The 23,624-nt window shown below is 43.3% G+C and overlaps 1 protein-coding gene across 1 annotated transcript; it reads left to right on the plus strand.

The window, feature by feature from the left end:
- Nucleotides 1-1,005: 1,005 nt before the first annotated feature.
- On the plus strand, nt 1,006-21,812 carry trappc1 (trafficking protein particle complex subunit 1). Its single transcript, XM_065025110.1, has 5 exons — nt 1,006-1,247; nt 1,638-1,736; nt 4,628-4,698; nt 10,526-10,664; nt 21,458-21,812. The coding sequence occupies exons 2-5, from the start codon at nt 1,638-1,640 to the stop codon at nt 21,584-21,586; spliced, it is 438 nt and encodes a 145-aa protein (XP_064881182.1). The 5' UTR covers nt 1,006-1,247; the 3' UTR covers nt 21,587-21,812.
- Nucleotides 21,813-23,624: the final 1,812 nt, after the last annotated feature.

The following is a 23,624-nucleotide window of genomic DNA, read 5'->3' on the forward strand; positions in this document are numbered from 1 at the left end:
GGTATATTTCACTGGTCATCCCCAAAGCCAATTCCAACTTTGGCCGCCTTTCCTTCCAGTTCTCTGCTGCCAATGACTGGAACGAATTGCAAAAATCACTGAAGCTGGAGACTCATATCTCCCTCACTAACTATAGACATCAGCTGTCAGAGCAGCTCACAGATCATTGCACCTATACACAGCCTGTCTGTAAATAGCCCATCCCACTACCTCATCCCCATAGTTTTCTTTCTTCTCCTTTGCACCCCAGTATGTCTACTTGCACATTCATCTTCTGCTCATCTATCACTCCAGTGTTTAATTGCTATATTGTGATTACTTCACCTCTATGGCCTATTTATTGCCTTACCTCCCTAATCTTACCTCACTTGCACTCACTGTACATAGATCTTCCTATTGTATTATTGACTATGTTTGTTTATCCCATGTGTAACTCTGTGTTGTTGTTTTTGTCAAACTGCTTTGCTTTATCTTGGCCAGGTCGCAGTTGTAAATGAAAACTTGTTCTCAACTAGCCTACCTGGTTAAATAAAGGTGAAATAAAAAATAAAAATACAATTCTTCACCTGCGGGATCGTCTGAGACCAAACAGCTGATGAAACTGAGGTGTATTTCTGTCTGTAATAAAGCCCTTTTTGTGGTGAAAACTCATTCTGATTGGCTGAGCCTGGCTCCCTGTGGTGGGCCCATGCCCACCTTGCTGAACCGCCAGTCATGTGAAATTCCATACATTAGGACCTAATGAATTGACTGATTTCCTCATATAAACTGTAACTCAGTAAAATCGTTGAAATGGCTGCGTTTATATTTTTGTTAGGTAGAGGTGCAATTTAAAACTAGCCCAAAAACCCTAAACCTGCTACCATTACATCTTCACCCCCGACATCGTCTTCTAAGTAAACCAGAAAATCGCCAACATGGCAACCCGGCGTACAGGTCTATGTGGATATCAAAGATACGGAAGAAATAGTCGAGTTGGAGCACTTGTACGCAAGTAGCGCATCTCCTCACGTAGCTTGACAAAACAACGCAGTTTATGGAGTGCCTTTCTGAAATTATCGCACAAATTCTATCTTGGTGTGTAAAATAGTAGCGCAAACAGACATTCTATTCTTATAGTATTTTGCTCTCCTTCCAATCATTAATTTCATACCCGGAACGAACGAGTTTTGGCAGACTTTTTATCATCAGGCAGTAGAAGGGGCGTCTCTTTTGGGGGTATTTTTGTAAGAAACAGGAAGAGAAAGGTGAACAGTTTTTGATTCTCGACTAATTCTCTTTATTAATAGTTATTTGTTAGTTATTTTCGAAGTTAGAGAATGCTAGTAACGACACAGATAGCGCAGTGTAACTAGATATCTTGAATGTTTAGCTACCTAGCCAACGTTAGCTCAATAGCAACATCACACACACTCGTTTATATTGTAGTTAGTTGCAAAGGCGAATATTTAGTAAGGGAGAGTCCAAAAATAATGACAAAGATTGAAGTAGTAATTCCTCGCTCTGTCTTGCACTTCATAATAGGGGTAGTTTCATGGTTAGCCATCACATGACTAAAAAGGCAATATAAAGGATTCACAATGTCACCAGTTGTGGTCGAAGTGAACCCTGACCTTTAACTTCTGACCCCTGTATAGATGACGGTTCATAACCTGTACATCTTTGATCGTAACGGAAGCTGTTTGCACTATGGGGAGTGGAACCGCAAGAAACAGGCCGGCATCTCCAAGGAAGAGGTGAGACAGGAGGCATAACGTGACATACAGGCTTCATAGTTTTTCATACCACCCACCCACCCATCTTCATAACCATCCATACTTGCTTCATAGTGTTTCGTATAGACTACATAGTGTTTCATACCACCCATACATACCACCCATCTTCATAACCATCCATACAGGCTTCATAGTGTTTCGTATAGACTACATAGTGTTTCATACCACCCATACATACCACCCTTCTTCATAACCATCCATACAGGCTTCATAGTGTTTCGTATAGACTACATAGTGTTTCATACCACCCATACATACCACCCATCTTCATAACCATCCATTCATGCTTCATAGTTTTTCATACCACCCATACATACCACCCATCTTCATAACCATCCATACAGGCTTCATAGTGTTTCATACCACCCATACATACCACCCATCTTCATAACCATCCATACTTGCTTCATAGTGTTTCGTATAGACTACATAGTGTTTCATACCACCCATACATACCACCCATCTTCATAACCATCCATACAGGCTTCATAGTGTTTCATAACACCCATCTTCATAACCATCCATACAGGCTTCATAGTGTTTCATACCACCCATCTTCATAACCATCCATACTTGCTTCATAGTGTTTCGTATAGACTACATAGTGTTTCATACCACCCATACATACCACCCATCTTCATAACCACCCATACTTGCTTCATAGTGTTTCGTATAGACTACATAGTGTTTCATACCACCCATACATACCACCCATCTTCATAACCATCCATACAGGCTTCATAGTGTTTCGTATAGACTACATAGTGTTTCATACCACCCATACATACCACCCATCTTCATAACCATCCATACAGGCTTCATAGTGTTTGTATAGACTACATAGTGTTTCATACCACCCATACATACCACCCATCTTCATAACCATCCATACAGGCTTCATAGTGTTTCGTATAGACTACATAGTGTTTCATACCACCCATACATACCACCCATCTTCATAACCACCCATACAGGCTTCATAGTGTTTCGTATAGACTACATAGTGTTTCATACCACCCATACATACCACCCATCTTCATAACCATCCATACAGGCTTCATAGTGTTTCGTATAGACTACATAGTGTTTCATACCACCCATACATACCACCCATCTTCATAACCACCCATACAGGCTTCATAGTGTTTCGTATAGACTACATAGTGTTTCATACCACCCACCCACCCATCTTCATAACCACCCATACAAGTTTGTTTCATACAGACCTTATTATAATATAAGTGATACAATTGTCTAGACTGGTTTCTCTCTCCCTCATGTCTCTCTCTCTCTCCCTCATGTCTCTCTCCCTCCCTCATGTCTCTCTCTCTCCCTCATGTCTCTCTCTCTCCCTCATGTCTCTCTCCCTCCCTCATGTCTCTCTCTCCCTCCCTCATGTCTCTCTCTCTCTCCCTCATGTCTCTCTCTCTCTCCCTCATGTCTCTCTCCCTCCCTCATGTCTCTCTCTCTCCCTCATGTCTCTCTCTCTCTCTCTCCCTCATGTCTCTCTCTCTCTCCCTCATGTCTCTCTCTCTCCCTCCCTCATGTCTCTCTCTCCCTCCCTCATGTCTCTCTCTCCCTCCCTCATGTCTCTCTCTCTCTCCCTCATGTCTCTCTCTCTCTCCCTCATGTCTCTCTCTCCCTCCCTCATGTCCCTCATGTCTCTCCCTCATGTCTCTCTCTCTCCCTCATGTCTCTCTCTCTCTCTCCCTCATGTCTCTCTCTCTCTCCCTCATGTCTCTCTCTCTCTCTCCCTCATGTCTCTCTCTCCCTCCCTCATGTCTCTCTCTCTCTCTCCCTCATGTCTCTCTCTCTCTCCCTCATGTCTCTCTCTCTCTCCCTCATGTCTCTCTCTCTCTCCCTCATGTCTCTCTCTCTCTCCCTCATGTCTCTCTCTCTCTCCCTCATGTCTCTCTCTCTCTCTCCCTCATGTCTCTCTCTCTCTCCCTCATGTCTCTCTCTCTCTCCCTCATGTCTCTCTCTCTCTCTCCCTCATGTCTCTCTCTCTCCCTCATGTGTCTCTCTCCCTCTCTCTCTCTCCCTCATGTCTCTCTCTCTCTCCCTCATGTCTCTCTCTCTCTCCCTCATGTCTCTCTCTCTCTCCCTCATGTCTCTCTCTCTCTCTCCCTCATGTCTCTCTCTCTCTCTCCCTCATGTCTCTCCCTCTCTCTCTCCCTCATGTCTCTCTCTCTCCCCCTCATGTCTCTCTCTCATGTCTCTCTCTCTCTCTCCCTCATCTCTCTCTCTCTCCCTCATGTCTCTCTCTCTCTCTCTCCCTCATGTCTCTCTCTCCCTCATCTCTCTCTCTCTCTCCCTCATGTCTCTCTCTCCCTCATCTCTCTCTCATGTCTCTCTCCCTCATGTCTCTCTCTCTCCCTCATGTCTCTCCCTCCCTCCCTCATGTCTCTCTCTCCCTCCCTCATGTCTCTCTCTCTCCCTCCCTCATGTCTCTCTCTCTCCCTCCCTCATGTCTCTCTCTCTCCCTCCCTCATGTCTCTCTCTCTCCCTCATGTCTCTCTCTCTCCCTCATGTCTCTCTCTCTCCCTCATGTCTCTCTCTCTCCCTCATGTCTCTCTCCTCTCTCCCTCATGTCTCTCTCTCTCTCTCCTCATGTCTCTCTCTCCCTCCCTCATGTCTCTCCCTCTCCCTCCCTCATGTCTCTCTCTCCCTCCCTCATGTCTCTCTCTCTCCCTCATGTCTCTCTCTCCTCATGTCTCTCTCCCTCATGTCTCTCTCTCTCTCCCTCATGTCTCTCTCTCTCCCTCATGTCTCTCTCTCTCCCTCCCTCATGTCTCTCTCTCCTCTCCCTCATGTCTCTCTCTCTCTCCCTCATGTCTCTCTCTCTCTCCCAGGAGTTTAAGCTGATGTATGGGATGCTGTTCTCCATTAGATCCTTCTGCAGCAAGATGTCTCCCCTGGATATGTATCCTTCAGAGTGGGTGGGTGGTATGTATGGGTGGTGTAGATGGATGGGTGGGTGGGTGGTATGGATGGGTGGTATGTATGTGTAGGTGGTATGTATGTGTAGGTGGTATGGATGGATGGGTGGGTGTTATGGATGGATGGTTGGTATGAATGGATGGATGGGTGTTATGGGTGGTATGGATGGGTGGGTGTTATGGATGGATGGGTGGGTGTTATGGATGGGTGGGTGGTATGAATGGATGGGTGGGTGTTATGGATGGATGGGTGGTATGAATGGATGGGTGGGTGGTATGGATGGATGGGTGGGTGGATGGATGGGTGGTATGAATGGGTGGGTGGTATGAATGGGTGGGTGGGTGTTATGAATGGGTGGGTGGTATGAATGGATGGGTGGGTGGTATGAATGGATGGGTGGGTGGTATGAATGGATGGGTGGGTGGTATGGATGGGTGGGTGGGTGTTATGAATGGGTGGGTGGTATGAATGGGTGGGTGGGTGTTATGGATGGATGGGTGGTATGAATGGGTGGGTGGTATGAATGGGTGGGTGGGTGTTATGGATGGATGGGTGGTATGAATGGGTGGGTGGTATGAATGGGTGGGTGGTATCAATGGGTGGGTGGTATGAATGGGTGGGTGGTATGAATGGGTGGGTGGTATGAATGGGTGGGTGGGTGTTATGGATGGTATGAATGGGTGGGTGGTATGAATGGGTGGGTGGTATGAATGGGTGGGTGGTATGAATGGGTGGGTGGGTGTTATGGATGGTATGAATGGGTGGGTGGTATGAATGGGTGGGTGGTATGGATGGGTGGGTGGTATGTATGTGTAGGTGGTATGGGTGGGTGGTATGGATGGATGGGTGGGTGGTATGGGTGGGTGTTATGGATGGATGGGTGGTATGGATGGGTGGGTGGTATGGATGGGTGGGTGGTATGGATGGGTGGGTGGTATGGATGGATGGGTGGTATGGGTGGGTGGGTGTTATGAATGGGTGGGTGGTATGGAAGGGTGGGTGGGTGGGTGGTATGGATGGATGGGTGGGTGGTATGGGTGGTGTGTAGGTGGTATGGGTGGGTGGGTGGATGGATGGGTGGGTGTTATGAATGGGTGGGTGGTATGGCTGGAAGGGTGGGTGGGTGGGTGGTATGGATGGATGGGTGGTGGATGGATGGGGGGTGTTATGGATGGATGGGTGGTGTTATGGATGGATGGGTGGTATGGCTTGGGTGGGTGGTATGGATGGGTGGTGATGGTATGGATGGAAGGGTGGGTGGTATGGATGGAAGGGTGGGTTATGTATGGGTGGGTGGTATGGATGGTATGGGTGGGTGGGTGGTATGGATGGGTGGGTGGTATGGATGGATGGATGGATGGGTGGGTGGTATGGATGGTATGGGTGGGTGGTGGGTGGTGGTATGGATGGGTGTGTGGTATGGATGGATGGATAGATGTATTGATGGGTGGTATGGAAGGGTGGGTGGTATGGATGGGTGGTATGGAAGGGGGTGGGTATGGGTGGGTGATGGATGGGTGGGTGGTATGGATGGTATGGGTGGGTGGGTTGGATGGATGGGTGGGTGGTATGGATGGGTGGTATGGAAGGGTGGGTGGTATGGATGGGTGGTATGGATGGATGGATAGATGTATTGATGGGTGGTATGGAAGGGTGGGTGGTATGGAAGGGGGTGGTGGTATGGATGGATGGATAGATGTATTGATGGGTGGTATGGAAGGGTGGGTGGTATGGATGGGTGGTATGGAATGGGTGGTATGGATGGGTGGTATTGATGGGTGGTATGGATGGATGGATAGGTATTGATGGGTGGTGGATGGATGGGTGGTATGGATGGGTGGTATGGATGGGTTTGTGGGTGGTATGGATGGGTGGTATGGATGGGTGTTATGGATGGTATGAATGGGTGTGTGGTATGAATGGTGGGTGGTATGAATGGGTGGGTGGGTGTTATGGATGGTATGAATGGGTGGGTGGTATGAATGGGTGGGTGGTATGGATGGGTGGGTGGTATGTATGTGTAGGTGGTATGGGTGGGTGGTATGGATGGATGGGTGGGTGGTATGGGTGGGTGTTATGGATGGTATGGGTGGGTGGTATGGATGGGTGGGTGGTATGGATGGGTGGGTGGTATGGATGGGTGGGTGGTATGGCTGGAAGGGTGGGTGGTATGGATGGATGGGTGGTATGGGTGGGTGGGTGTTATGAATGGGTGGGTGGTATGGCTGGAAGGGTGGGTGGGTGGGTGGTATGGATGGATGGGTGGGTGGTATGGGTGGTGTGTAGGTGGTATGGGTGGGTGGTATGAATGGGTGGGTGGTATGGATGGGTGGGTGTTATGAATGGGTGGGTGGTATGGCTGGAAGGGTGGGTGGTGTGGGTGGTATGGATGGATGGGTGGGTGGTATGGATGGAGGGGTGGTGTTATGGATGGATGGGTGGTGTTATGGATGGTGGGTATGGCTTGGGTGGGTGGTATGGATGGTGGGTGAGTGGTATGGATGGAAGGGTGGGTGGTTGGATGGAAGGGTGGTCAGACCAGGTGGTATGGATGGTATGGGTGGTATGGATGGATGGGTGGGTGGTATGGATGGATGGGTGGGTGGTATGGATGGATGGGTGGGTGGGTTGGATAGATGGGTGGGTGGGTGGGTGTATGGATGGGTGGTGGTATGGATGGATGGATAGATGTATTGATGGGTGGTATGGAAGGGTGGTATGGAAGGGTGGGTGGTGGATGGGTGGTATGGAAGGGTGGGTGGATGGGTGTTATGGATGGGTGGGTGGTATGGATGGTATGGGTGGGTGGTTGGATGGATGGTATGGATGGGTGGTATGGAAGGGTGGGTGGTATGGATGGGTGGTGGATGGATGGATAGATGTATTGATGGGTGGTATGGAAGGGTGGGTGTTATGGAAGGGTGGGTGGTATGGATGGATGGATAGATGTATTGATGGGTGGTATGGATGGGTGGTATGAAGGGTGGGTGGTATGGATGGGTGGTATGGAAGGGTGGGTGGTATGGATGGGTGGTATTGATGGGTGGTGGATGGATGGATAGATGTATTGATGGGTGGTATGGATGGATGGGTGGTATGGATGGGTGGTATGGATGGGTGGTATGGATGGGTTTGTGGGTGGTATGGATGGGTGTGTGGGTGGTATGGATGGGTGTGTGGGTGGTATGGATGGGTGTGTGGGTGGTATGGATGGGTGTGTGGTATGGGTGGTATGGATGGGTGTGTGGGTGGGTGGTATGGATGGGTGTGTGGATGGATGGATGGTATGGATGGGTGGGTGGTATGGGTGATATGGATGGGTGGATGGGTGGGTGGGTTGATGGATGGGTGGGTGGGTGGTATGGATGGATGGGTGGGTGGGTGGTATGTATGGGTGGGTGATATGGATGGGTGGGTATGGTATGGTATGGGTGGATGGGTGTGGTATGTGTTAACATCAGTCTTGCGTGGTCATCCTCCTGAATCTTACATTCAACGATTGGAAGTCTTAAGATCTGCTCTGAGTAGTCGTATGAAGGTTTAGTAGCCTATGCAGCTTCTGTTGTTTACCCTTAACCCCTCCACAGGAAGGATGGTTTCTTGACCTTTCAGACCAGCAAGTATAAACTGCACTACTATGGTATGGATGGGTGGGTGGTATGGATGGATGGGTGGGTGTTATGGATGGATGGGTGGTATGAATGGGTGGGTGGGTGGTATGGATGGATGGGTGGGTGGGTGGTATGAATGGGTGGGTGGTATGAATGGATGGGTGGGTGGTATGAATGGATGGGTGGGTGTTATGGATGGATGGGTGGTATGAATGGGTGGGTGGTATGAATGGGTGGGTGGTGTGGTATGGATGGATGGGTGGTATGAATGGATGGGTGGGTGGTATGAATGGATGGGTGGTATGAATGGGTGGGTGGTATGAATGGATGGGTGGGTGGTATGAATGGATGGGTGGGTGTTATGGATGGATGGGTGGTATGAATGGGTGGGTGGTATGAATGGGTGGGTGGTATGAATGGATGGGTGGGTGGTATGAATGGATGGGTGGGTGTTATGGATGGATGGGTGGTATGAATTGGTGGGTGGTATGAATGGGTGGGTGGTATGAATGGATGGGTGGGTGGTATGAATGGATGGGTGGGTGTTATGGATGGATGGGTGGTATGAATGGGTGGGTGGTATGAATGGATGGGTGGGTGGTATGAATGGGTGGGTGGTATGAATGGGTGGGGGGGTGTTATGAATGGTGGGTGGTATGAATGGGTGGGTGGGTGTTATGGATGGATGGGTGGTATGAATGGGTGGGTGGGTACTAATGGATGGATGGGTGGTATGAATGGGTGGGTGGGTGTATGAATGGGTGGGTGGTATGAATGGGTGGTGGGTGGTATGAATGGGTGGGTGGTATGAATGGGTGGGTGGGTGTTATGGATGGTATGAATGGGTGGGTGGTATGAATGGGTGGGTGGTATGAATGGGTGGGTGGTATGAATGGGTGGGTGGGTGTTATGGATGGTATGAATGGGTGGGTGGTATGGATGGGTGGGTGGGTGGTATGTATGTGTAGGTGGTATGGGTGGGTGGTATGGGTGGGTGGTATGGATGGATGGGTGGGTGTTATGGATGGATGGGTGGGGTGGTATGGATGGGTGGGTGGTATGAATGGGTGGGTGGTATGGATGGATGGGTGGTATGGGTGGCTGGAAGGGTGGGTGGTATGGATGGATGGGTGGGTGGGTGGTGGGTGGTATGGATGGATGGGTGGGTGGTATGGGTGGTGTGTAGGTGGTATGGGTGGGTGGTATGAATGAATGGGTGGGTGGTATGGATGGGTGGGTGTTATGGGTGGGTGGGTGGTATGGCTGGAAGGGTGGGTGGTGTGGGTGGTATGGATGGATGGGTGGGAGGTATGGATGGATGGGTGGGTGTTATGGATGGATGGGTGGTATGAATGGGTGGGTGGTATGGATGGGTGGGTGAGTGGTATGGATGGATGGGTGGTATGGATGGATGGGTGGTATGAATGGGTGGGTGGTATGGATGGGTGGGTGGTATGAATGGATGGGTGGGTGTTATGGATGGATGGGTGGTATGGGTGGGTGGGGATGGGTGGTATGGATGGGTGGTATGGCTTGGGTGGGTGAATGGGTGGTATGGATGGAAGGGTGGGTGGTATGTATGGGTGGGTGTTATGGATGGGTGGGTGGTATGGATGGTATGGGTGGGTGGGTTGGATGGATGGGTGGGTGGTATGGATGGATGGATGGGTGGGTGGTATGGATGGTATGGGTGGGTGGGTTGATGGATGGGTGGGTGGGTGGGTGGTATGGATGGATGGATGGGTGGGTGGGTGGTATGGATGGATGGATAGATGTATTGATGGGTGGTATGGAAGGGTGGGTGGTATGTATGGGTGGGTGTTATGGATGGGTGGGTGGTATGGATGGTATGGGGGTGGGTGGGTGGTATGGATGGGTGGTATGGAAGGGTGGGTGGTATTGATGGGTGGATGGGTGGGTGGGTGGTATGGGTGATATGGATGGGTGGGTGGTATGGGTGATATGGATGGGTGGGTGGTATGGGTGATATGGATGGGTGGGTGGTATGGGTGGGTATGGTATGGGTGGATGGGTATGGTATGGATGGATGGGTGTGGTATGTGTTAACATCAGTCTTGCGTGGTCATCCTCCTGAATCTTACATTCAACGATTGGAAGTCTTAAGATTTGCTCTGAGTAGTCGTATGAAGGTTTAGTAGCCTATGCAGCTTCTGTTGTTTACCCTTAACCCCTCCACAGGAAGGATGGTTTCTTGACCTTTCAGACCAGCAAGTATAAACTGCACTACTATGAGACAGCTACTGGCATCAAGATCATAATGAACACAGACCTGGGAGTTCCCAACGCTAAAGATATACTGCACCAGATATACAGCACGGTAAGCATGGGGGGGCGTAAGTAACCCAGTATCCCTCTCTCCCTCTCTTCTCTCCCTCCTCTCTCCCGCTCTTTTCTCTCTCCCCCCTCTTCTCTCTCTCTCTTTTCTCTCTCCCCCCTCTTCTCTCTCTCTTTTCTCTCTTCCCTCTTCTTCTCTCCCCTCTTCTCTCCCCCTCTTCTCTCTCTCTCTCTTTTCTCTCTTCCCCCTCTTCTCTCTCCCCCCTCTTCTCTCTCTCTCTTTCTCTCTCCCACTCTCACTGTAGTTTCTCTCTATTCTAGCTGTATGTAGTATTATAACCTCTGTCTCTCTATTCCAGCTGTATGTAGTATTATAACCTCTGTCTCTATTCCAGCTGTATGTAGTATTATAACTTATCTCTCTATTCCAGCTGTATGTAGTATTATAACTTATCTCTCTATTCCAGCTGTATGTAGTATTATAACTTATCTCTCTCTATTCCAGCTGTATGTAGTATTATAACCTCTGTCTCTATTCCAGCTGTATGTAGTATTATAACTTATCTCTCTATTCCAGCTGTATGTAGTATTATAACTTATCTCTCTATTCCAGCTGTATGTAGTATTATAACTTATCTCTCTCTATTCCAGCTGTATGTAGTATTATAACCTCTGTCTCTATTCCAGCTGTATGTAGTATTATAACCTCTGTCTGTCTCTCTATTCCAGCTGTATGTAGTATTATAACCTCTGTCTCTCTATTCCAGCTGTATGTAGTATTATAACCTCTCTCTATTCCAGCTGTATGTAGTATTATAACCTCTGTCTCTCTATTCCAGCTGTATGTAGTATTATAACTTATCTCTCTCTATTCCAGCTGTATGTAGTATTATAACCTCTGTCTGTATTCCAGATGTATGTAGTATTATAACCTCTGTCTCTATTCCAGCTGTATGTAGTATTATAACCTCTGTCTCTATTCCAGCTGTATGTAGTATTATAACTTATCTCTCTCTATTCCAGCTGTATGTAGTATTATAACTTATCTCTCTCTATTCTAGCTGTATGTAGTATTATAACCTCTGTCTCTATTCCAGCTGTATGTAGTATTATAACTTATCTCTCTCTATTCCAGCTGTATGTAGTATTATAACCTCTGTCTGTCTCTCTATTCCAGCTGTATGTAGTATTATAACTTATCTCTCTATTCCAGCTGTATGTAGTATTATAACCTCTGTCTCTGTTCCAGCTGTATGTAGTATTATAACCTCTCTCTATTCCAGCTGTATGTAGTATTATAACTTATCTCTCTCTATTCCAGCTGTATGTAGTATTATAACCTCTGTCTCTATTCCAGCTGTATCTCTCTATTCCAGCTGTATGTAGTATTATAACCTCTATCTCTCTCTATTCCAGCTGTATGTAGTATTATAACCTCTGTCTCTCTATTCCAGCTGTATGTAGTATTATAACTTCTGTCTCTCTATTCCAGCTGTATGTAGTATTATAACTTATCTCTCTATTCCAGCTGTATGTAGTATTATAACTCTCTCTCTATTCCAGCTGTATGTAGTATTATAACTCTCTATTCCTCTATGTAGTATTATAATTCCAGCTGTATGTAGTATTATAACCTCTCTCTATTCCAGCTCTATGTAGTATTATAACCTCTGTCTCTATTCCAGCTGTATGTAGTATTATAACTTATCTCTCTCTATTCCAGCTGTATGTAGTATTATAACCTCTGTCTCTATTCCAGCTGTATGTAGTATTATAACTTATCTCTCTATTCTAGCTGTATGTAGTATTATAATCTCTCTCTCTCTATTCCAGCTGTATGTAGTATTATAACTTATCTCTCTCTATTCCAGCTGTATGTAGTATTATAACCTCTCTCTCTCTATTCCAGCTGTATGTAGTATTATAACTTATCTCTCTATTCCAGCTGTATGTAGTATTATAACTTATCTCTCTCTATTCCAGCTGTATGTAGTATTATAACCTCTCTCTCTCTATTCCAGCTGTATGTAGTATTATAACTTATCTCTCTATTCCAGCTGTATGTAGTATTATAATCTCTCTCTCTATTCTAGCTGTATGTAGTATTATAACCTCTCTATTCCAGCTGTATGTAGTATTATAACTTATCTCTCTCTATTCCAGCTGTATGTAGTATTATAATCTCTCTCTATTCTAGTATTATAACCTCTGTCTCTCTATTCCAGCTGTATGTAGTATTATAACCTATTCCAGCTCTATTCCAGCTGTATGTAGTATTATAACTTATCTCTCTCTATTATTATAACCTCTGTCTCTCTATTCCAGCTGTATGTAGTATTATAATCTCTGTCTCTCTATTCCAGCTGTATGTAGTATTATAACTTATCTCTCTCTATTCCAGCTGTATGTAGTATTATAACTTATTCCAGCTGTATGTAGTATTATAACTCTCTCTCTCTATTCCAGCTGTATGTAGTATTATAATCTCTCTCTCTATTCCAGCTTAATCTCTATTCCAGCTGTATGTAGTATTATAACCTCTATCTCTCTATTCCAGCTGTATGTAGTATTATAAAGCTGTATGTAGTATTATAACCTCTCTCTATTCCAGCTGTATGTAGTATTATAATCTCTTCTCTATTCTCAGCTGTATGTAGTATTATAACTTATCTCTCTCTATTCCAGCTGTATGTAGTATTATAACTCTGTCTCTCTATTCCAGCTGTATGTAGTATTATAATCTCTCTCTCTATTCCAGCTGTATGTAGTATTATAACTTGTCTCTCTCTATTCCAGGACCTGCGCTGCTTCCTGTGTGAGGCAGGGTATAAGCATGAACCTGTATGTAGTATTATAACCTCTCTCAAGCACCATGGTCTTATAACTATTCCAGCTGTATGTAGTATTATCTCTATTCCAGCTGTATGTAGTATTATAATCTCTCTCTCTCTATTCCAGCTGTATGTAGTATTATAACTTATCTCTCTCTATTCCAGCTGTATGTAGTATTATAACCTCTCTCTCTATTCCAGCTGTATGTAGTATTATAATCCTCTCTCTCTATTCTAGCTGTATGTAGTATTATAACTTATCTCTCTATTCCAGCTGTATGTAGTATTATAACTGTATGGTATTATTATCTCTCTATTCCAGCTGTATGTAGTATTATAACTGTATGTAGTATTATCTCTCTCTATTCCAGCTGTATGTAGTATTATAACTTATCTCTCTCTATTCCAGCTGTATGTAGTATTATAACTTATCTCTCTATTCCAGCTGTATGTAGTATTATAATCTCTGTCTCTCTTCCAGCTGTATGTAGTATTATAACCTCTCTCTATTCCAGCTGTATGTAGTATTATAACCTCTCTCTCTATTCCAGCTGTATGTAGTATTATAACTTATCTCTCTATTCCAGCTGTATGTAGTATTATAACCTCTCTCTATTCCAGCTGTATGTAGTATTATAACTTATCTCTCTCTATTCCAGCTGTATGTAGTATTATAATCTCTCTCTCTATTCCAGCTGTATGTAGTATTATAACTTATCTCTCTCTATTCCAGCTGTATGTAGTATTATAATCTCTGTCTCTATTCCAGCTGTATGTAGTATTATAACCTCTGTCTCTCTATTCCAGCTGTATGTAGTATTATAACTTATCTCTCTATTCCAGCTGTATGTAGTATTATAACTATCTCTCTCTATTCCAGCTGTATGTAGTATTATAACCTCTGTCTCTATTCCAGCTGTATGTAGTATTATAACTTATCTCTCTCTATTCCAGCTGTATGTAGTATTATAACTTATCTCTCTCTATTCCAGCTGTATGTAGTATTATAACTTATCTCTCTCTATTCCAGCTGTATGTAGTATTATAACTTATCTCTCTCTATTCCAGCTGTATGTAGTATTATAACCTCTGTCTCTATTCCAGCTGTATGTAGTATTATAACTTATCTCTCTCTATTCCAGCTGTATGTAGTATTATAACCTCTCTATTCCAGCTGTATGTAGTATTATAACTTATCTCTCTCTATTCTAGCTGTATGTAGTATTATAACCTCTCTACATTTACATTTACATTTACATTTAAGTCATTTAGCAGACGCTCTTATCCAGAGCGACTTACAAATTCACCTTAAGACATCCAGTGGAACAGCCACTTTACAATAGTGCATCTAAATCTTTTAAGGGGGGGGAGGGTGAGAAGGATTACTTTATCCTATCCTAGGTATTCCTGAAAGAGGTGGGGTTTCAGGTGTCTCCGGAAGGTGGTGATTGACTCCGCTGTCCTGGCGTCGTGAGGGAGTTTGTTCCACCATTGGGGGGCCAGAGCAGCGAACAGTTTTGACTGGGCTGCGCGGGAACTGTACTTCCTCAGTGGTAGGGAGGCGAGCAGGCCAGAGGTGGATGAACGCAGTGCCCTTGTTTGGGTGTAGGGCCTGATCAGAGCCTGGAGGTACTGAGGTGCCGTTCCCCTCACAGCTCCGTAGGCAAGCACCATGGTCTTGTAGCGGATTCTTCAACTGGAAGCCAGTGGAGAGAGCGGAGGAGCGGGGTGACGTGAGAGAACTTGGGAAGGTTGAACACCAGACGGGCTGCGGCGTTCTGGATGAGTTGTAGGGGTTTTATGGCACAGGCAGGGAGCCCAGCCAACAGCGAGTTGCAGTAATCCAGACGGGAGATGACAAGTGCCTGGATTAGGACCTGCGCTGCTTCCTGTGTGAGGCAGGGTCGTACTCTGCGGATGTTGTAGAGCATGAACCTACAAGAACGGGCCACCGCCTTGATGTTAGTTGAGAACGACAGGGTGTTGTCCAGGATCACGCCAAGGTTCTTAGCGCTCTGGGAGGAGGACACAATGGAGTTGTCAACCGTGATGGCTACATACAACCTACATGATTGTGATGGCTACATACAACGTGTGAGATACATACAACCGTGTATGTATCTCTATTCCAGCTGTATGTAGTATTATAACTTATCTCTCTCTATTCCAGCTGTATGTAGTATTATAACTTATCTCTCTCTATTCCAGCTGTATGTAGTATTATAACTTATCTCTCTCTATTCCAGCTGTATGTAGTATTATAACTTATCTCTCTCTATTCCAGCTGTATGTAGTATTATAACTTATCTCTCTCTATTCCAGCTGTATGTAGTATTATAACTTTTCTCTCTATTCCAGCTGTATGTAGTATTATAACCTCTGCCTCTCTATTCCAGCTGTATGTAGTATTATAACCTCTCTCTATTCCAGCTGTATGTAGTATTATAACTTATCTCTCTCTATTCCAGCTGTATGTAGTATTATAATCTCTGTCTCTCTATTCCAGCTGTATGTAGTATTATAACTCTCTCTCTATTCCAGCTGTATGTAGTATTATAACCTCTCTCTATTCCAGCTGTATGTAGTATTATAATCTCTGTCTCTCTATTCCAGCTGTATGTAGTATTATAACCTCTGTCTCTCTATTCCAGCTGTATGTAGTATTATAACTTATCTCTCTCTATTCTAGCTGTATGTAGTATTATAACCTCTCTCTATTCCAGCTGTATGTAGTATTATAACTTATCTCTCTATTCCAGCTGTATGTAGTATTATAATCTCTGTCTCTATTCCAGCTGTATGTAGTATTATAACCTCTGTCTCTCTATTCCAGCTGTATGTAGTATTATAACTTATCTCTCTCTATTCCAGCTGTATGTAGTATTATAACCTCTGTCTCTCTATTCCAGCTGTATGTAGTATTATAACTTATCTCTCTCTATTCCAGCTGTATGTAGTATTATAACTTATCTCTCTCTATTCCAGCTGTATGTAGTATTATAACTTATCTCTCTATTCTAGCTGTATGTAGTATTATAACCTCTGTCTCTCTATTCCAGCTGTATGTAGTATTATAACTTATCTCTCTCTATTCCAGCTGTATGTAGTATTATAATCTCTCTCTATTCCAGCTGTATGTAGTATTATAACTTATCTCTCTATTCCAGCTGTATGTAGTATTATAATCTCTGTCTCTCTATTCCAGCTGTATGTAGTATTATAACCTCTCTCTCTATTCCAGCTGTATGTAGTATTATAACTTATCTCTCTCTATTCCAGCTGTATGTAGTATTATAACCTCTGTCTCTCTATTCCAGCTGTATGTAGTATTATAACTTATCTCTCTCTATTCCAGCTGTATGTAGTATTATAACTTATCTCTCTCTATTCCAGCTGTATGTAGTATTATAACTTATCTCTCTCTATTCCAGCTGTATGTAGTATTATAACTTATCTCTCTCTATTCCAGCTGTATGTAGTATTATAACCTCTGTCTCTCTATTCCAGCTGTATGTAGTATTATAACTTATCTCTCTATTCCAGCTGTATGTAGTATTATAACTCTCTCTCTCTATTCCAGCTGTATGTAGTATTATAACTTATCTCTCTCTATTCCAGCTGTATGTAGTATTATAATCTCTCTCTCTATTCCAGCTGTATGTAGTATTATAACTTATCTCTCTCTATTCCAGCTGTATGTAGTATTATAACCTCTGTCTCTCTATTCCAGCTGTATGTAGTATTATAACCTCTGTCTCTCTATTCCAGCTGTATGTAGTATTATAACTTATCTCTCTCTATTCCAGCTGTATGTAGTATTATAACTTATCTCTCTCTATTCTAGCTGTATGTAGTATTATAACCTCTGTCTCTCTATTCCAGCTGTATGTAGTATTATAACTTATCTCTCTCTATTCCAGCTGTATGTAGTATTATAACTTATCTCTCTCTATTCCAGCTGTATGTAGTATTATAACCTCTCTCTCTCTATTCCAGCTGTATGTAGTATTATAACTTATCTCTCTATTCCAGCTGTATGTAGTATTATAATCTCTCTCTCTATTCTAGCTGTATGTAGTATTATAATCTCTCTCTCTATTCCAGCTGTATGTAGTATTATAACTTATCTCTCTATTCCAGCTGTATGTAGTATTATAATCTCTCTCTCTATTCCAGCTGTATGTAGTATTATAATCTCTCTCTCTATTCTAGCTGTATGTAGTATTATAATCTCTCTCTCTATTCCAGCTGTATGTAGTATTATAACTTATCTCTCTATTCCAGCTGTATGTAGTATTATAATCTCTCTCTCTATTCCAGCTGTATGTAGTATTATAATCTCTCTCTCTATTCTAGCTGTATGTAGTATTATAATCTCTCTCTCTATTCCAGCTGTATGTAGTATTATAACCTCTCTATTCCAGCTGTATGTAGTATTATAACTTATCTCTCTATTCCAGCTGTATGTAGTATTATAATCTCTCTCTCTATTCTAGCTGTATGTAGTATTATAACCTCTCTACATTTACATTTACATTTACATTTAAGTCATTTAGCAGACGCTCTTATCCAGAGCGACTTACAAATTGGTGCGTTCACCTTAAGACATCCAGTGGAACAGCCACTTTACAATAGTGCATCTAAATCTTTTCCAGCTGGAGGGTAGAATTATAACTTTATCCTATCCTAGGTATTCCTGAAAGAGGTGGGGTTTCAGGTGTCTCCTGAAGGTGGTGATTATAATCGCTGTCCTATTCCAGCTGTATGGAGTTTGTTATATTGGGGGCCAGAGCTGAACAGTTTTGACTGGGCTCTCTCCTCAGTTCCAGCTGTAGGTAGTATTATAATCTCTGCCCTCTATTCCAGGTGTAGGGCCTGTCAGAGCCTGGATACTGAGGTGCCGTTCTATTCCAGCTGTATGTAGTATTATAACCATGGTCTTATTAGCGGATGTAGTATTACTGGAAGCCAGTGGAGATTCGGAGGAGCTGTATGTAGTATTATAACTTATCTTCTGGGTTTTATGGCACAGGCAGTAGCCCAGCCTCAGCGAGTTGCAGTAATCCAGACGGGAGATGACAAGTGCCTGGATTAGGACCTGCGCTGCTTCCTGTGTGATGTAGTATTATAACTCTGCGGATGTTGTAGAGCATGAACCTACAAGAACGGGCCATCGCCTTGATGTCCAGCTGAATGTAGGGTATTATAATCACGCCAAGGTTCTTAGCGCTCTAGGACACAATGGAGTTGTCAACCGTGATGTAGTATTACAACCTACATGATTGTGATGGCTATTCCAGCTGTATGAGATACATACAACCGTGTATGTATCTCTATTCCAGCTGTATGTAGTATTATAACTTCTCTCTCTCTATTCCAGCTGTATGTAGTATTATAACCTCTCTCTCTATTCCAGCTGTATGTAGTATTATAACTTATCTCTCTCTATTCCAGCTGTATGTAGTATTATAACTTATCTCTCTCTATTCCAGCTGTATGTAGTATTATAATCTCTGTCTCTCTATTCCAGCTGTATGTAGTATTATAACTTATCTCTCTCTATTCCAGCTGTATGTAGTATTATAATCTCTGTCTCTATTCCAGCTGTATGTAGTATTATAACCTCTGCCTCTCTATTCCAGCTGTATGTAGTATTATAATTTATCTCTCTCTATTCTAGCTGTATGTAGTATTATAACTTATCTCTCTCTATTCCAGCTGTATGTAGTATTATAACCTCTCTATTCCAGCTGTATGTAGTATTATAACCTCTCTCTCTATTCCAGCTGTATGTAGTATTATAACTTATCTCTCTCTATTCCAGCTGTATGTAGTATTATAACTTATCTCTCTATTCCAGCTGTATGTAGTATTATAACCTCTGTCTCTATTCCAGCTGTATGTAGTATTATATAACTTATCTCTCTCTATTCCAGCTGTATGTAGTATTATAACCTCTGTCTCTATTCCAGCTGTATGTAGTATTATAATCTCTGTCTCTATTCCAGCTGTATGTAGTATTATAACTTATCTCTCTCTATTCCAGCTGTATGTAGTATTATAACCTCTCTCTCTATTCCAGCTGTATGTAGTATTATAATCTCTGTCTCTATTCCAGCTGTATGTAGTATTATAATCTCTGTCTCTATTCCAGCTGTATGTAGTATTATAACTTATCTCTCTCTATTCCAGCTGTATGTAGTATTATAACCTCTGTCTCTATTCTAGCTGTATGTAGTATTATAACCTCTGCCTCTCTATTCCAGCTGTATGTAGTATTATAACCTCTCTCTCTATTCCAGCTGTATGTAGTATTATAACCTCTCTATTCCAGCTGTATGTAGTATTATAATCTCTCTCTCTATTCTAGCTGTATGTAGTATTATAACTTATCTCTCTATTCTAGCTGTATGTAGTATTATAATCTCTCTCTCTATTCCAGCTGTATGTAGTATTATAACTTATCTCTCTATTCCAGCTGTATGTAGTATTATAACCTCTGTCTCTCTATTCCAGCTGTATGTAGTATTATAACTTATCTCTCTCTATTCCAGCTGTATGTAGTATTATAACCTCTCTCTCTATTCCAGCTGTATGTAGTATTATAACCTCTCTCTATTCCAGCTGTATGTAGTATTATAATCTCTGTCTCTCTATTCCAGCTGTATGTAGTATTATAACTTATCTCTCTCTATTCCAGCTGTATGTAGTATTATAACCTCTGTCTCTATTCCAGCTGTATGTAGTATTATAACCTCTCTCTCTATTCCAGCTGTATGTAGTATTATAACCTCTCTCTATTCCAGCTGTATGTAGTATTATAATCTCTGTCTCTCTATTCCAGCTGTATGTAGTATTATAACTTACCTCTCTCTATTCTAGCTGTATGTAGTATTATAACTTATCTCTCTCTATTCTAGCTGTATGTAGTATTATAACCTCTCTCTCTATTCCAGCTGTATGTAGTATTATAACTTATCTCTCTCTATTCTAGCTGTATGTAGTATTATAACCTCTCTATTCCAGCTGTATGTAGTATTATAACCTCTGTCTCTCTATTCCAGCTGTATGTAGTATTATAACCTCTGTCTCTATTCCAGCTGTATGTAGTATTATAATCTCTCTCTCTATTCCAGCTGTATGTAGTATTATAACCTCTCTCTCTATTCCAGCTGTATGTAGTATTATAACCTCTCTCTATTCCAGCTGTATGTAGTATTATAACCTCTCTCTATTCCAGCTGTATGTAGTATTATAACCTCTCTATTCCAGCTGTATGTAGTATTATAACCTCTCTCTATTCCAGCTGTATGTAGTATTATAACCTCTGCCTCTCTATTCTAGCTGTATGTAGTATTGTAACCTCTGTCTCTCTATTCCAGCTGTATGTAGTATTATAACCTCTCTCTATTCCAGCTGTATGTAGTATTATAACTTATCTCTCTCTATTCCAGCTGTATGTAGTATTATCTCTCTATTCCAGCTGTATGTAGTATTATAATCTCTCTCTCTCTATTCCAGCTGTATGTAGTATTATAACCTCTCTCTCTATTCCAGCTGTATGTAGTATTATAACCTCTGTCTCTCTATTCCAGCTGTATGTAGTATTATAACCTCTGTCTCTCTATTCCAGCTGTATGTAGTATTATAACCTCTCTCTCTATTCCAGCTGTATGTAGTATTATAACTTATCTCTCTCTATTCCAGCTGTATGTAGTATTATAACCTCTGTCTCTCTATTCCAGCTGTATGTAGTATTATAACCTCTCTCTCTATTCCAGCTGTATGTGGTATTATAACCTCTCTCTCTCTATTCCAGCTGTATGTAGTATTATAACCTCTCTCTCTATTCCAGCTGTATGTAGTATTATAACCTCTGTCTCTCTATTCCAGCTGTATGTAGTATTATAACCTCTCTCTCTATTCCAGCTGTATGTAGTATTATAATCTCTGTCTCTCTATTCCAGCTGTATGTAGTATTATAACCTCTGTCTCTCTATTCCAGCTGTATGTAGAGTACATAGTGAAGAATCCTTTGTGTGTTCTGGGGGAGCAGCTGTCCTCTGACCTCTTCTCTACTAGACTGGACCTCTACATCCGGGCCCTGCCCTTCTTCAGCCCCCGCGCTGCATAACATACACACACACAGAGGAGACAAACATGCACGCATCACACACACACACACACACACAGAGGAGACAAACATGCACGCATCGCACACACACACACACACACACACAGAGGAGACAAACATGCACGCATCACACACACACACACACACACACACACAAACATGTACGCATCGCACACACACACACACACACAGAGGAGACAAACATGCACGCATCGCACACACACACCGCACGCAAACCAAACACGCACACATTTGGGGGTGGGGTTGTCTGGGGTTGTGAGGGGTGTAATCATTTGGGGGTGGGGTTGTCTGGGGTTGTGAGGGGTGTAATCATTTGGGGGTGGGGTTGTCTGGGGTTGTGAGGGGTGTAATCATTTGGGGGTGGGGTTGTCTGGGGTTGTGAGGGGTGTAATCATGTATTTATTTGTTAGTAACAGAATGTTGGTTGTTGTATTAAATAGAACCATCTCAGTAAACCTGAACAACGTGATGAACATGTTTCTGTTCTGAGAGGAGCACTTTCATTCTCCACTACGATGGACACACACACTAAACACACCACACACTAAACACACACCCACACACTAAAACACACCCACACACTAAACACACACCCACACACTAAACACACCCACACTAAACACACCCACACTAAACACACCCACACACTAAACACACACCCACACACTAAACACACCCACACACTAAACACACACCCACACACTAAACACACACCCACACACTAAACACACACCCACACACACTAAACACACACACACTAAAACACACACACACTAAACACACACACACACACTAAACACACACCACACACACTAAAACACACACACACACTAAACACACACACACTAAACACACACCCACACACTAAACACACACACACACACTAAACACACACACACACACTAAACACACACACCCACACACTAAACACACACCCACACACACTAAACACACACACACTAAACACACACACACACTAAACACACACCCACACACTAAACACACACACACACACTAAACACACACCCACACACTAAACACACACACACACACACACTAAACACACCCACACACTAAACACACACCCACACACTAAACACACACACACACACTAAAAACACACACACACTAAACACACCCACACACTAAACACACACCCACACACTAAACACACACACACTAAACACACACACACACTAAACACACCCACACACTAAACACACACACACTAAACACACACACACACACTAAACACACACACACACTAAACACACACACACTAAACACACCACACTAAACACACCCACACACTAAACACACACCACACACACTAAACACACCCACACACTAAACACACACCCACACACTAAACACACACACACTAAACACACACCACTAAACACACCCACACACACTAAACACACCCCACACACTAAACACACCCACACACTAAACACACACACACACACACTAAACACACACCCACACACTAAACACACACCCACACACTAAACACACCCACACACACTAAACACACCCACACACTAAAACACACACACACTAAACACACACCACACACACTAAACACACACCCACACACTAAACACACACACACTAAACACCCACACACACTAAACACACCCACACACTAAACACACCCCCACACACTAAACACACACCCACACACTAAACACACACACACTAAACACACACCCACACACTAAACACACACCCACACACTAAACACACACCCACACACTAAACACACACACACTAAACACACACACACACACTAAACACACCACACACTAAACACACACCCACACACTAAACACACACACACTAAACACACACCCACACACTAAACACACACACACTAAACACAACACACTAAACCACACACACTAAACACACCCACACACACTAAACACACACCCACACACTAAACACACACTAAACACACCCACACACACTAAACACACACCCACACACTAACACACACACACACCCTAAACAC

Source organism: Oncorhynchus nerka, linkage group LG12, assembly GCF_034236695.1.
Source record: "Oncorhynchus nerka isolate Pitt River linkage group LG12, Oner_Uvic_2.0, whole genome shotgun sequence".
NCBI classification, from domain to species: Eukaryota; Metazoa; Chordata; class Actinopteri; order Salmoniformes; family Salmonidae; genus Oncorhynchus; species Oncorhynchus nerka.